Source organism: Cygnus olor, chromosome 4 (genome assembly GCF_009769625.2).
Source record: "Cygnus olor isolate bCygOlo1 chromosome 4, bCygOlo1.pri.v2, whole genome shotgun sequence".
Classification (NCBI taxonomy): domain Eukaryota; kingdom Metazoa; phylum Chordata; class Aves; order Anseriformes; family Anatidae; genus Cygnus; species Cygnus olor.
This window is the reverse complement of record NC_049172.1, coordinates 71,634,434-71,648,254: the sequence shown is the minus strand read 5'-3', so window position 1 is coordinate 71,648,254 and position 13,821 is coordinate 71,634,434. Positions and strand designations below refer to the sequence as shown.

Here is a 13,821-nt window from a genome sequence, read left to right as displayed (position 1 = left end):
CATTCAAGCGTGCTGGTCTCCACGTTTCCCCCAAGCTCTTGTCGTGAGTCACTGAGAGCGCAGAGTGGTTCTTAGCAGTCACAGTTCCCAGCTCGAATGCCAGACCACATCGCTTTTCAGTCACATAGGCATTTCTTAATCTCTCTTTGCTAATGGCCGTGGCTCTAAAGCAAGTAATTCAATAAGAAGGCTGGAAATGGCAGCCAGGAAATGCCGACTGTCTCTTCGTGCTTTAACAATGCTCCCCGCAGAGTATTATTAACCTCTCATACCTGGTTCATATCTGTTGGTGTGAAGCTATAGTTTAAGAAACCGGCATTTTTTCATTGTGTTGAGGAGCTGCATTCTTCGTGGATTTTGCTCTGAATGTCCACGTTGTCTTTTTAGGTTATTTTTTCCTTCGATTGCTTTGCAAGTGGAATTCAGGAGGTAAATTGAAGAGATCACTGAGAAGAAAACATCTCTCTTCCAAAAGGCTGGCCAAATGTATCTATATATGTGTGTGTGTATGTGTATATATATATCATCTGTGTATATGTATATATATATCATCTGTATACATGTTTGTGTTTATATGCATATATATGTATGTATACACAAACATATGATATATCATATATATGATATATCATATATATATGATCTTTGATGGGTTGCAGAGCATCTATTTCCCAACCAAACTGTCTTTCTTCTCCTGGTACTTTTTAGGTACTGTAGCCATACTGTACAGGATAAGTATGCATGGCTGGTACATGTATATTTTATTTATATTCGTATTCATTTTGTTTATTATTTTATTTTCTTCACACGAACCTCAGCACCTAAGCGTCACCACAGGTTTCCTGTCTGGTATTTTTCTCTATGCCTGGGGACGTTTCCTAACTAGGTCATTTGTTCATCTCAAACTATTCTGAAAAGCCTCCAGAATTATCTGATCTTGTGTAGGTTTGATCTGTTGAAGGATTCTTTGTCCCCCTCTCTGCACTGGCAATTTCCTGACCTTTTCTGGATTTGGTAGCCAGCTGAGAGCCCCGCACATACATGTTAGTCCCGCTTATTGTCACGGCTTGGCAGTTGCTGTTCAGCTGTGAGGCTGACATCCCCTCTCCCTGGGGCCAAAGAGGAATGAGTCTGATTCTCATCGTGCTTTTGGGGGGGTCTGGCTTTTCCATGGCAGTGAACTCCTCGGGAAAAGTAGTTGCTGCTAAGAGAAGGCTGCAGAGTGTTTAGGGCAGGGGTGGTGGCTCTCCCATCCCTAACAAAGCTGTTTTATTTTGTTATTGTATGTGGCCAACAGAGCTGAAATCATCCAATGGTGCAATCTGCCTAAGATTTTTTTACTGCCTGACCTTCTTCCACTTCTAAAGCTGTTCCAGAATGTTCCATTAAGCATCAAGTGGCATCACTACGCAGTTGGCTGAATAAATTAATTCATATCTACCCCTGCAGCTTTAACTCTTCTTGTGTCTCTTCATTATTTCTTTACAGACTGTGTCAGGCAGTGTAATAGCAAAGGAATCCTCTTTGCAGGATGCTTGGAATATCATGCGCATAGTCATGGGGCTGTGACTTATCCTAAGACAGAGCCCATGAAGAGAAGGTAGGGGGCATTGTCACCCTTCCACTGGTGACTTGGTGGAGTTTAATTTCTCCCCTTCACCTTCTGTTTACCAAATAGCCCTTCAAGTAAAGCCCTGTGCGTTCCCATGGACAGGCTCATTAGGTTCTCCATCACCAGACCTACTTTGTTACCCATCCCTGCGCATTTGTTTGAGGCCCAAGATCAGTCCGCAACCATCAGGCAGTGATGGTGTCAGCTGCTACAAAGCGGCAGCACAGGAGGGGGCTGTGTCCTGCTTACCCTGATTACACAAATATTTGTGCACAGAGATCTGTGCCATCTACCTGATGTTATCACGTCATTAGCTGTCAAAATGTGCTGGAGTGTCTGCCAACTTCCAGGCTAAAATCCCACGCTAAACAATCCTGATACATGAAAAATCTTTGATAACAGGTTTCTGAGAATCTCGTTGGCTAGAATATACCAGCAAGACAGCTACAGGATGATTCACTGCCTTAGACTTTGGGCTAGATGGCCTAATGGCTTCTTCTGGAGAGAAGGCAGTTCTTCCAGAGAGCAATTTTGTCGGAGAAGATGACTAATTTACACTCGCTCGTAGCAACAGACCACCCGGTCCCGTCTTTGTGATGCCTGCAGAGCGGTAACAATGCCGTCTGTAGCGACGCTACCACCGCGTGCCCGGCGGCAGGGATGTTTGTTGGTGGCCCCAAACCCCATTTGTGGCTCCCAGCTTGTCCGTAACCAGCAAATACCGGCGTTTCTCCTGGAAATGCTGCTGCGAGCCAGTGGACGAGGAGGTGGGAGCCTGTTGTGGGGCCCAGCGTGGGGTGGAAGTTCCCTCTGGTGGAGGAACGGACCCACTACAGAGGTTAGAGCCGCACGGCGGTGCAGGTGCTTGGCTCTTTGAAGCTGCACCTGGAAGATCGCTTTTCGAGGTGCCAAACTTCACGTGTGTCTGTACTGCAGCTTTAGCTTTTAATAAAACTATAGGTTTTCTGGAAATCAGGTTGAGAGAGCCTACATGGGACATGATGGGACCTCCGTTATGGAGGACTTTGAGCCGAGAAGAGGAAAGGTGTTGGGTAAGGGCTGGGTGCTGCAAGATGAGCTTCCCCTGGCGGAGATGGACAGGAGGATGGCTGGGGCTGATGAGGTCTGTGATCAGCTCCTCGCTCTGCTGCCTCCCCTTTGAAATATCGAGTGTCGCCCTAGTTCCTCGCAGTTTATTCATGACGCAGGAATTTCAGTCGCTTTCCGCTACGCTGTCCCAGGATGCTGGGGCAGCTGGGTCCCTGGCCTCAATGCCTGACTATAAAACACACCTTCAATTTCCACAGGAGGGTCGTGTCTTTCTGGTAGAGGAAAAAATCAAAGCAGAGGCAGATGCGTTTTGACAGTCCAGTTGCATTTGAAACAATGTGCCGATGCAGTGAAGGACAGCGGAGCCCAAACGAAACCCAGGGAAGAACGACCCTGCAGGCTAACATCCTATACATCCAGCGCCGTGCCTTAGCGTGGGGGCTAGTCTGACATGAATGGTTTGTAGGGTTTTGTATGGTGTCCTGTGTACAGTGCTGGGCCCCCCGGTACAAGAGAGCCGTGGGCGTACTGGGGAGAGCCCAGCGAGGGTCCCTGAGATGATGAAGGGCCTGGAGCACCTCTGCTGTGAGGAGAGGCTGGGAGAGCTTGGAGAAGGGAGGCTCAGGGGGTCCCGTCCGTGTCCCTAAACCCCCGAGGGGAGGCTGCAGGGAGCAGGGGCCAGGCCCTCCTCACGGCGCCCGGGGCCCAGGAGCTCCCTGTGAGCACCAGGCAGCCCTGCTGGGCTGGGCGGGGATGGAGCCTGGCACAGGCTGCCCAGAGCCCGGGGGGCTCCTCCTGGGGGGCTCCAGGAGCCGCCTGGACGTGGGGCTGGGCCCCCAGCTCGGGCTGACCCTGCTGGGCCAAGTCTCAAAGCCCAAATCCCCCCAACCCCCTTCCCACCCCGTTAGAGCCCCCCGCACCCCAACCTCCCCCATCCCACCGGGGCTCCGACACCGGGGGGGGGGGGGGGCGAGAGAGTTCCTCGTTGGGGTGGGGGGGCTCGGGCTCCTCCTTCCTCCACCTCCTTCCACCCCCTCCTCCTCCCGGAGCCCCGGGGCCCTCCCCAATCCCCTCGGCCGGGCCCCGCCGCGCGTTGGCTGCCGCCGGGGCCGCCAGTGAGGCTGCGCTGCGGCTGCGGGGCCGGATGGCCGAGCCCGCCCGCCCCGCTCCCCTCACTCGGGCGGCGGCCGGCGGCGGGCGAGGAGCCGGGGCCGGGCCGGGAGAAGCGGCGCCATGGTGTCATGGATCATCTCCAGGCTAGTGGTGTGAGTAGCCGCCTGGGGGGGGGGGTGGCAGCGTGGGGACACGGCGGAGGGGGTGAGCAACGTCCCCTTGGTGTCCCAGAGGCAGGGGACGGGGGAGGCAGCAGCTTGTGGGCACCTTTGTTGGTGCTTTCCTTCCCTCCTCCCTTCTTTCCTTCCTTCTTCCCTTCTTTCCTTCCCTCCTCCCTTCTTTCCTTCCCTCCTCCCTTCTTTCCTTCCTTCTTCCTTTCTTTCCTTCCTTCCATCCTTCCTTTTTTCCTTCTATCCTTCCTTTTTTCTTCCATCCTTCCTTTTTTCTTCCATCCTTCCTTTTTTCTTCCATCCTTCCTTTTTTCCTTCCATCCTTCCTTTTTTCCTTCCTTCCCTCCCTCCCACAGTGTCCCCCCCCAGCCGCAGACAAGGAGCGTGAGGCTCCCCGCACCTGTCCCCCAGCATCGCCCCGGCTGCTGGGTGGGAAGAGAAATAGCCCTGGAAATGCTTCCGAGCAAACTGGGGGGGGGGGAAAAAACAACATGCTCGAGATGTGTCATTCGCCCGCCCCACCTGCCTAGAGATTTGGGGAGAAAAAAAGGCATTTTCGATGCCGCTAGCGAAAGGAGCGAGTGAGTGGTTTGTGCACAAGGTGGGGCAGCGGGATGGCCGACCTGTCACACGCGCTCCCCTCTGGAAACGTGGCTGGGCAAGGCTGGGACACGCAGTCACGGCCATCGCTTGCCCCTTTTCTCCGTCCGGTAACAGAGCCACCAGCCCAGAACATCTGTTGTGCTCTGAAGGCATTGCGGAGGATCTGCGAGGGCCTGCCACTTTTCTTTGTCTGGGAGAAACGTGCCGTGAGGTTGCACCGTCAGCACGGCCCCAGGGAGGCGTTTGCAAGGTCTCCTTTTTTGCCTTACGAGATGAAGCATCAAAAGAAAAAATCGGCTTGATTTTAGCTCTCTCTCTGTATCACAGAGATGTTGGGTGGCTGTTGGATTTGAAAGATTTGGAGGTTTCTAGAGGTGAATTTAGCCCCCGGAGGTTTATGATCCGGATTCAGCTGCAGCTGTTGCTGGCCGGTTTGGGGTTTGCACTTCATTCCGAGAAAGCATCTTAAATATTTAAATGATTTAACGTGAGCAGTATAACTCTGCAGATATCTCTGTTGATAGCAATGCAAGGTGTAGTGTGCGTTGCCCATGGCTGCTTTCCTTTCCTCCCTACTAGACTAATTTCCACTTTGAAAATAGCTGTCATCATGTAATCCAAGTAATCCTCAAGAACAAGGCGTGTCTAAAGAGAGACGGTAATTGAACTTGCCGTAGCGCACACGTACATAGGTGAGTTCATCTAAGGCACATGGACAGGGTAAAAATCAGGTAGGGGCAGGACGGAGAGCAGTTGACATCTGCATTCAGGTAATTAGCTGAGCACACAAACCCTCCCGATCTCTTCAGCTGTATCTGAACAGCATGTCACAGCCTGAAATATCTGTGCAGAGGGCGGTACCAATTGTTTGTTATACCTGGATGTCAATAGCAAATAATAATTCGAAAATGCAATTTAAATATTGGGCATTTAGTAGTCACAGTCATAATTTAAAGGGAAATCTTGTGCAAGCCAGGCTTGGTCAGCACTTTCTTTGCACCACCACTTCGTATATATCCACCCTTTGGGGATGTTTTGCACCAGGAGGTGCTGGTTTGTCGTGATCCCAGCAAGAAACTCAGATGCTGTGTTGCTTAAAATGCCACTTATGGGCAGTAACATTACAAAGAAAAAGAGGAGAGGGTAGATAATCTTATGTCCCCTCGGTGCGGGCGGCTGTGTGGTGCGGAACAGCCCTCTGGTCTGGGTAGGTCTGTCTGGGAAGAGGTTACCTGGCAGTTTGGTCTTCTGAGCCCTTGTGGGATTCCTTTAGGGGGGAAAAAATAATAATAAAAAAAAAAGGCGATTGCAAATTCATCATTTATACTGTCAATACGTTGCCAAGTGCAAGGGATGTTCACAGGAGAACCTGTTGCTGCGCTTTTTGGTGACCGCAAGGACAGGTGCTGTGGTTGCTGGTGACCGCTGTGAGCTTCCTACGCGCCCCTTTGTTCCAGCTAGCCAGCCCTGTTCCTCCTGCAGCCGGGGGCTGAGGACAGCTCAGCACGGCTCCTTGGAAGGCCACGCTGTAAGTGCCCTGCAGCACAGGCCTGCACCTGGGTTAACTGCTGTGCGGCCGCGGACTCCTCTGCATGCGCTGTCTTCACATGAGGATCACTACAAAGGTGTAATTTATCTAATCTGATTCCCCCAGTTGATTATGAATCGCCAACTCATCCATCACCGCCGACAGCCGGGCTCTAAGCAGAATGGCCACCTGGTTCGGCTTTTTTTTTCCTGCCCATGCCGATTCAGCGTTTTTTTTTCCTCCGATCTTGTTAGCTGGTAAGGGTTACGAGGGAAAGCGTCGCGGGGTGGTTTAGTCCTGCTGTGAATCCTGCCGTCTGCTCTCAGGGCTTGTGCTGATCTCCGGGGGGGTTTGCTGATATGACTCAGGAGCCAACCTCTGCTTTGGCTCCGGAATGCTTTGTCACTTCCATTATCCCTGTCATTTATCCGTGCCATTTATTTATTACTATTTTTAAGTAGCGGGTATGTGTTTCAGTGCCTTTTTACGTGTGGGGCTTGGACACAGGTTCGCTTAGCAGACTGCTGTGGTGGTTTTGGGCATCAGTAACACGCGTGGTTTGATTGTTGCTGTCTCAGTCCCGGCGATTTCTATTTGCAAAACGGTGCTGAAGGAGAGGAGGGCTCCTCACCACCTCGGTGTGAAGTCAGGCAGTTGACTGCAAACCGTCTCCTACGTCGTTCGGCGTTTAGACTTTGCGCTAATGCTGGTTGGGAGTGCTTGCTTGTTCTGTGCTCCAGCAGAACTGATGGCTGGTAGCCTCCAGAAGGGAAACGATAGACGTTTTAGAGCAACATCTTACACTGCCATGGCTGTGTGCTAAAGCTGAAGACTTTATTATTGTCGGGATCTGCTCTGGGTACCGTACAAATACCAGACAAAAAGATAATCATATCCCTGGACACCTTTTCCTTTGAAGACCTCAGGTCTCAGCCTAGCTGCAGTCCAGGTGTTCGGGGTTTTCTTCCACTCGCTTCAATGACTACAAAATCAGGATGCCCTCTTTCTCGTGGTGGCAGATTACAGGTGACAAAGGGATGTCTGGGATTACTGTAACTGCAGTTGTTGCATCTTGGAGTTCTTTGTTGCTTTGTCTCCTACCATGACTGGAGTGGGACAGCATCGGTGCCCAGGGGTTGATTACAAACCCTTATTTATTCATCCTCTCTGAGTACATCTCCAAGGACATCCTGACACACCTGTATTTTTGGTTTCCTCAGTTACACCTTTGGCTGTGGTCTGAAAGTATTTCAAAGTTAGAAGTGGCGCATATAAACAAAGCCTGCCGTACGACGTGGAAGTTTTATTCTTTTCCAAGAACTATGGAACTTGCTTGTTGTGCCCGGGCTCGTACAGAGCACAAGTACAGCTTTGTGGAAGTTAGGTGTCTCACGTTGCCCCCTGAGAGCCTTTCGGCCGGGAAGACGTGGCAGAGGAAGGAGGCGTCAGTGAAATGAGGCAGGATCTGACAGGTCATCGATACGTGGTGGTGCTGTGGGGCTTAAGCATTTGAACTCCTGCTGTGAAGAGCTGAAGAGTGCGTTGCAAATGTATGTGTGGTGAATTAGCACGCCTTAATTACGCTTTTTTTTTCCTGCGTTTGTTTTCTTTTAAAGAAAACCGTCAGTAGTGGCTTTTCCGGTCTCTTATGGTTTGCTGTGAAATGGGGTGGAGGCCTCAGAGGTGTTCCCTGGGAAGTCCCAACCCTATGGGGAAGTAACAGGGATTTGGGGATCTATCAGAAGCAGCCTTTTGTCTGGCTGCCGCTGCAAGTAGGTAGGGTGAACAAAACCAAAGAGGACCCAGAGAATTCTTTAAGCTGATGAGTGAAATTTCCTCCCATCATGTCTTCTCAGCTTTCCCTTTCTTGGTTAGCGTGGTGCCGTTTTAGCAAGGCTGGGTGAGATCGGCCACCCCCATCCTCAGCTGCTGTAAACCCCCGGCACTACTGAGTCAGCCATTGATTTCATCCACACTCGCTGCTCGCATCGGGAATGAATTTCCGTTACAGACAAACCTGGCGGATCCTTCCTCCTCCCGTTTTTCCTGCGTATGGGAGGCCTGAGGAGATTTATGAATGAAGGACCGAAGTGATATAACGGAGATTATACGGCGGCAGAAATTGGTAACCTGGGTCCTCTCCACCAGGAGCACACAGCCGCAGGATCCGCGCAGGCGGGGGAGAGCTGCTCTTGGGAAGGAAAGCAGAGCCCTGTGCTTCTGGTCATTTCGGTTAGCGATGTGTCAGCGTTAGCCTCTCGCTTGACAGATCACGTATACGACAGCCCTTCTTTGCAGTCCCCAGCGCTGTGAAAACACACGCCACAAAGCGTGAGCTCTCGGCTGAGGCTGCGGGACGAGGGCAGACGGCCTGCCACGCCTGCAGAAGGTGCCACGAAGCGCTAGCCGTTCGGTAAGGTGCTGCAAGCCCTCGGAAACAGATCCTGCGGTCTGACGTCGCCGCTGCCCCTCGCACGAAGAGCCCCCAGCCTGCGGGGGCAGAACCTGCTGGCGCCAGGAACTGACAGAGGAGCATCCAGCGTAGGTGCGACATTTGCTCTGCCCCTGGTATGAAACGTGAGCGCGCCGGGCGTGTGGCAGGGGGTGACGCTGCCTGCTGCTTTGTCAGCTGTGACCCAGATTTCCCTGCGCGAGCGCAGATGTGCTGGAAATGCTCCGAGCCCCAGTGGGGAAGGTTGTCTTGCGTGCACACGGGTACATCGCAGATGTTACCAGTCCGGGTTTGGTAAGGCAGGATGGTTTACCAGGCTAGAAGTCGTGGAATGTAGCTGAGGGGCTTGACCTTTGCAGCTGTCTTAATACAGTGTTTTACCTTTATGGGACCTCTTCCATATCACTGTGTTAAAGTACTTCCAAGCAATAATTTAGGCTTGTCCTCTCAGAGTGCTTTTTGCTGTCATTTTACTTGTAAGGGCACTGGGGCACAGACAGATCGAGTGGTGCATCCAGTACGCCACAGGAAACTTCTGGTAACCTGTAGCATCTTTCCTCCACGCTCCTCGAGCAAGAAATTAATGAAAGAGAATCAGGCGTTGGGTTTGTGGCTTGTTTTAAGGGTTGGTGATGGCTGTGGGAGGGGGAGAGCAAAAATACAGACTTAAATAGATGCTACCTGAAGCAGTTAACCAAGGGCTTAAACCTTCTGAATAATGATGTATTTCCTTCCATTGCTGTCATCAGTGTTAGAGACAGCAGAAAGCAGTAGCCAAAGTGCCTAGCTTAGGCTACTGAGTCGGGCATCGCACTACCTAAAGCTGGTTCCGTAGTCCCAGCAAGGAGATCCAGGTGCCAGTTACTCAACCTGTGGTCTCCAGATGGCTGGCAGCCCATGAGAGCGCTGCAGCTCTACACCAGAAGCCCTCCTGCAGGCAGTTGTTCGTTACGTATAAACTGATTTAATCGGGTGATAATATTTTTTACTATATTTTAAGTTACAAGGTTTGTAATCACAACTGCTGAATTACGGTTTTATGAAGTGTGTTTGTAAACCGTTCATATTTCAACATTTTATGAATTCCAAGTGCCTTTTATGTCATTTATCCTTAAGCAGCAGTGTAATATAAAACGAGCTGTGTGTTTCTTTCAAAGGGTCAGCTGGCCCAGGGATTAGAAAAGGGTGAGGCAAAACTCTTCCATGCTCTTACTGCAGTTAATGGAGGGAGACAGACATCCCTAAGAAGCTTCCCTTAAAGGTAATTTGCTGAATAAAGGGCTCTTTGGCCAAGAGGAAACACTCTGTACCGAGAAGATAAGGGAGGGTATGTAATCACACCTCCTGCTTCCAGGTGCTGGGCAGTGCATTCGCCTCTCTGCTTTCAGCGGGCAGAGGTGGTATCGTGGAAACTTCCAGGCTGGTCAAAAAGATGGGTGAAGAGCAGAGCATTGCAGGAGTGTTGGCCAGCTTGGGTTGCTGTACAACCGTCGTATGCCACCATTTCTTCCGTGTCCTCGTTGAGCAGCTAGGATCCGAGTCTAGATTTCATTCTGTCTGACTGTAGCAAAAAGCGAGGGCCACTCTGCAGATTTCGGGTAGTTCCTGTTGAGATGAGATGGCTCAGTGGAGGGAAGCATCCAAGGAATCAAGCAAAGCACTTACCTGGCAAAATCTCACTTAAGTCGTCTGTGTACTTGAGCTTAATCGCGTGCTGCTTTCTGCAGAGGAAGGCGTCACGTCCTTTCGTTAGCGCTCGTGTGCTTTTTAGATTGTAAACTCCTTGGGGTGGGAACCCTCACTTTGGTTGCGTGGCACCCTCGGCAACAGGGTTTGGTCTCTATTTGGTTCTCCCAAGTTCTGTGGTAATATAAAAATAAATAACTTGAATAAATGCAACTGTGCCTTCCAGACAGATCGTTTAAGGTCCCGTGCTCCCTGATAATTTCGCTGTGACGTTATTAGTGGTACGGCGCTCACGGTCTGTTTTGGCGTTTCACACACGTGTAATGAGGCAAGATTTTTGCTCTGAGGAGCTCCTCATGTAAATCATTGAAATACAGGCAAAACAGACGGTGAGCTGAGCGATGAGAGGGAGCTAGAAGAAGCAACAAAATGAAAACTGGGGTTTGTCTGTCCGTGATTTGTGTGCTCCTGAAGAGAAGGACTGAGACAGGATGCTCCTGCTAATCCTGCAGCCGGACCCAGGAAAGCACTCTGGACCCGGAGCAGCATGCCAGAACTAGGAAATCAGTGGTGCACAAAACAACTCCATCGCTTTGGTGTGAAATACAGAGCAGGCATTTCCCTTCAGTGGTTTGTTTTTTTGTAGACACATTTTGTAGGGTCTACGAGGGGAAGACAAGGGATTTTAATTTGATCTGAGGGGTAAAGCAGGGATCTGCAGACTGGCAGAAGCTGCCAGATTGCCTGAAGAAGGGCAGGGATGGTGCTGAAGGAGGGAAGATGGTTGTTCAGTAAAAAGAAACAAAGAGTAAGCAGTGTGTTTCAGAAGAGACGCGTTTATATGGAGGCAGAAGGTTTGATGTCAACTTGGAGACTGACTTTTAGGAGTGACGGGGGACAGCTGGCAGCACAGGCCTGGTGTCATGCTTCGTAAAGGCTTGTTTCTCCTGATGCTGCTCACTTGCTTGCTGCATCCCTTCCTATTAATGCACTAATTGCTAATAAATAAACGATCACCCAATTCCAAAGGAGGAATCAATCAGCCAGTCAGTAAGGCTGCATTCTGCCTTTCCCACTCCTCTCCCACGGAGCCAGCAGTAAGCTTTCGCTTTGCAAAGTGGCAAATTTTACAGGACAACAAAAACAGTTACTGAAGAACCTGTTGGTGAGGAGCTAGGAGGAATGCCCCTCACGTCTGGAATTTTCTGCTTTTTTGGACGTGTCCCAGGGATGCCAAGGCAACGTGCGTAGCCTGCCTTTGAGCCGGCGGAACAATTCGGTCCTATCAGCACCAACAAGCAGCCGCAGCTCCCGCTCAAGAAGCACTTCTGCTCTGTCGAGTTCATGCCGTTGCCTCCTTTCATTCAGCTCGGTTGAGCTCATCCGTTCTCTTCTTTGTTTCCAGCCTCTAAATAAGTATTTTTAGAGAAAACCAGAAACTGGAAGAAACTTCTTGCCGCGTGTTTTGGAGGGAGGCTCATGAGCGATACCAGCTTCGTGTGAGGGAGGAGGGAAGGACTCGTGCAGCAGGTGTTGTATGGGAATAGCGAGAGTCTGCAGGCTCCCTGTGGGAAGAGGGCAGGTTATTTTATTCTTTCTTAAGGTGGAACCTGTAAAATAGGCTTAACTGATTGTTTAGATGGACACCAGTTGTCTTTACATGTGGCATACCCTGCTGGGGGCACGAGGAGCACTCTCTGGGGTAGAATTGGCATGTGATATAAATATTAATTTTGAGCTGAAATTTTCTAAGCCAAATGGTCAAAAGTTCGGAGGTGCTCTGGGGTGCTTGGCGTAGGCTGGCCTCTCCTGGGGCAGAGCTCTCCTGATTCTGTCGGTCTCTGAGAAGCAGCGATGGAGGAGTGAAGCCAGGAATCTCCAACGGCAGTTCATGAAGCAAGAGGAAGACCCTTGGGGAGGACAGATGGGAAGCCCCCATCTCAGCATTAAAAGCCAAGCAACCACAGGAAGAAGATCTCGTCCTGTCTTTGGCTACCTTTGTCTTGCTGCCTTGAGCACGTGTTGAGAGCAGCTTACCCAGGTGGCATCAAACAGCCCCAGGGGTAAGGGAGCTGTTCGGCCTCGGGGAGATCCCTCAGGGCTGCTCTGGGCTCTGCTCTGCCTTGGGCCCTTCTGTGGAAGAGCAATTCAAGGCTCTCAAGCCACATTCTGCGTGTAGAAGGATTCTGCTTGTCCTGTTGACACGGAAAACCCAAGAGCTGGGCTGCATCTGTGCGTGTCTAAGCTTAGACCTCTGAGCCACCCCTACTCTGTGACCCACAAGCAATGATTTAGCCAATCCCCATTGGTAGATAATCCCAAATAACACTGTCTGGCTCCTAAGATCTACCTGCAGAACTTGTGGTGGCACTTGAAGGAGAAAGATGGATGCTGGAGCTGCGCTGAGGCGGAAAGGCTTTGAGCTTGGTGATATACTCGGTGGGGAAGGATTGAGTGGGTTCGCTGGGTATGTGTGGCTGGAGGATGAGCACGAGATGGGTGGCTGGATGGAAATGAGTTGGTGGTTAGTGTTTAGATTCCTCTGAACATGTGCCTCTGCAAAAACAAACACAAACCACTGTTCCAGCTGGTATTTTTGCTGCAAATCACAGCAGAGAGGCCAGGGACATAACAGACACAGGCTCTGAAATGAGACTTTCTGCCTTCAGAAGATCCATCTAGCTCTGAGCTGGGGGCTGTTTGCATCTTCCCTGGCTTAATTGCACCCATTTTGCAGTTGAACAAAGGATTCCACTTCCCAGGTTTACTGTTCGCTCTGCTTATAGAGATTTCAGTCAAAACAGAAAGATGTTGCTATTTAGAAAGAACATTAATAATTAAGTTGAGATACTCAAGAGAATATACCCCATAAGGCTGGATTTGTTGAATGTAAGTAGATCATCATCATTTCCATGGCAACACGCTCTGCTGTTCTATATACAGAAAGGGTCTTTCTTGCAGGATCAAACACAGGGAAAGCTGTTATTTAAAGCAGATACCTTAAAAGCACAGACAACGAAATAAAAGTAAATAGCTGCCTGCACGAATGTTGACATTTTCTCTTGTTTGTAATGTTGTGCTAACCTCTTTTTGTAGCTGTCACACTGCAATCGGTTAAACCGGTCTTCTTTTAGGAAGAAACCATGATCTAATGATCCTTTCATAGTATATCATGTCTTTATGGATATATCACAGATATATCCATACCAGTAGATGTATATAGATATAATTGGCATATATCTATAACAGACTACCATGCTAATCTTGAACAGGTCTACTAGAATCTCTGTGCCTTACTGTCTAATTGTGTCTATGCCAGTCATCTCCCGTCTCACAGCATTAGATAAAGCTTGTTTCATCGATATTTGGGTAGCCTGTTGAGATCCTTGCGCCTGGTGCGTTACAGCTGACTGTTCGATGGGAATCTGTAAGGACAGTCTAGCACCTGAAGACTTAGAGGTAATTGAATAACCACACGTTTGCTTAGAAGAGTTGGAGATTTTTAGAGAGGAACTGCACCAAATCTTTTTCTCTAGTCTAGCAATCAGTAAGTGTATCATTTTATACATTAAAAAAGGAGGTCAGAGTGATCAGAGTACAGAATTCT

The 13,821-nt window shown here is 50.0% G+C and overlaps 1 protein-coding gene across 3 annotated transcripts in view; it reads left to right on the top strand.

Moving 5' to 3' along the window:
- The first annotated feature begins 3,741 nt into the window (after positions 1–3,741).
- Positions 3,742–13,821, top strand: part of REEP1 (receptor accessory protein 1) — a 64,997-nt gene continuing 54,917 nt past the window's right edge. For 2 of the 3 annotated variants that reach the window (XM_040556429.1, XM_040556434.1), the window contains exon 1: positions 3,742–3,927. In XM_040556429.1, coding sequence (XP_040412363.1) covers positions 3,896–3,927 — 32 coding nt within the window. In that variant the 5' untranslated portion in view covers positions 3,742–3,895. The remainder of the gene's footprint in view (positions 3,928–13,821) is intronic. The other variant, XM_040556439.1, reaches the window with a different exon arrangement.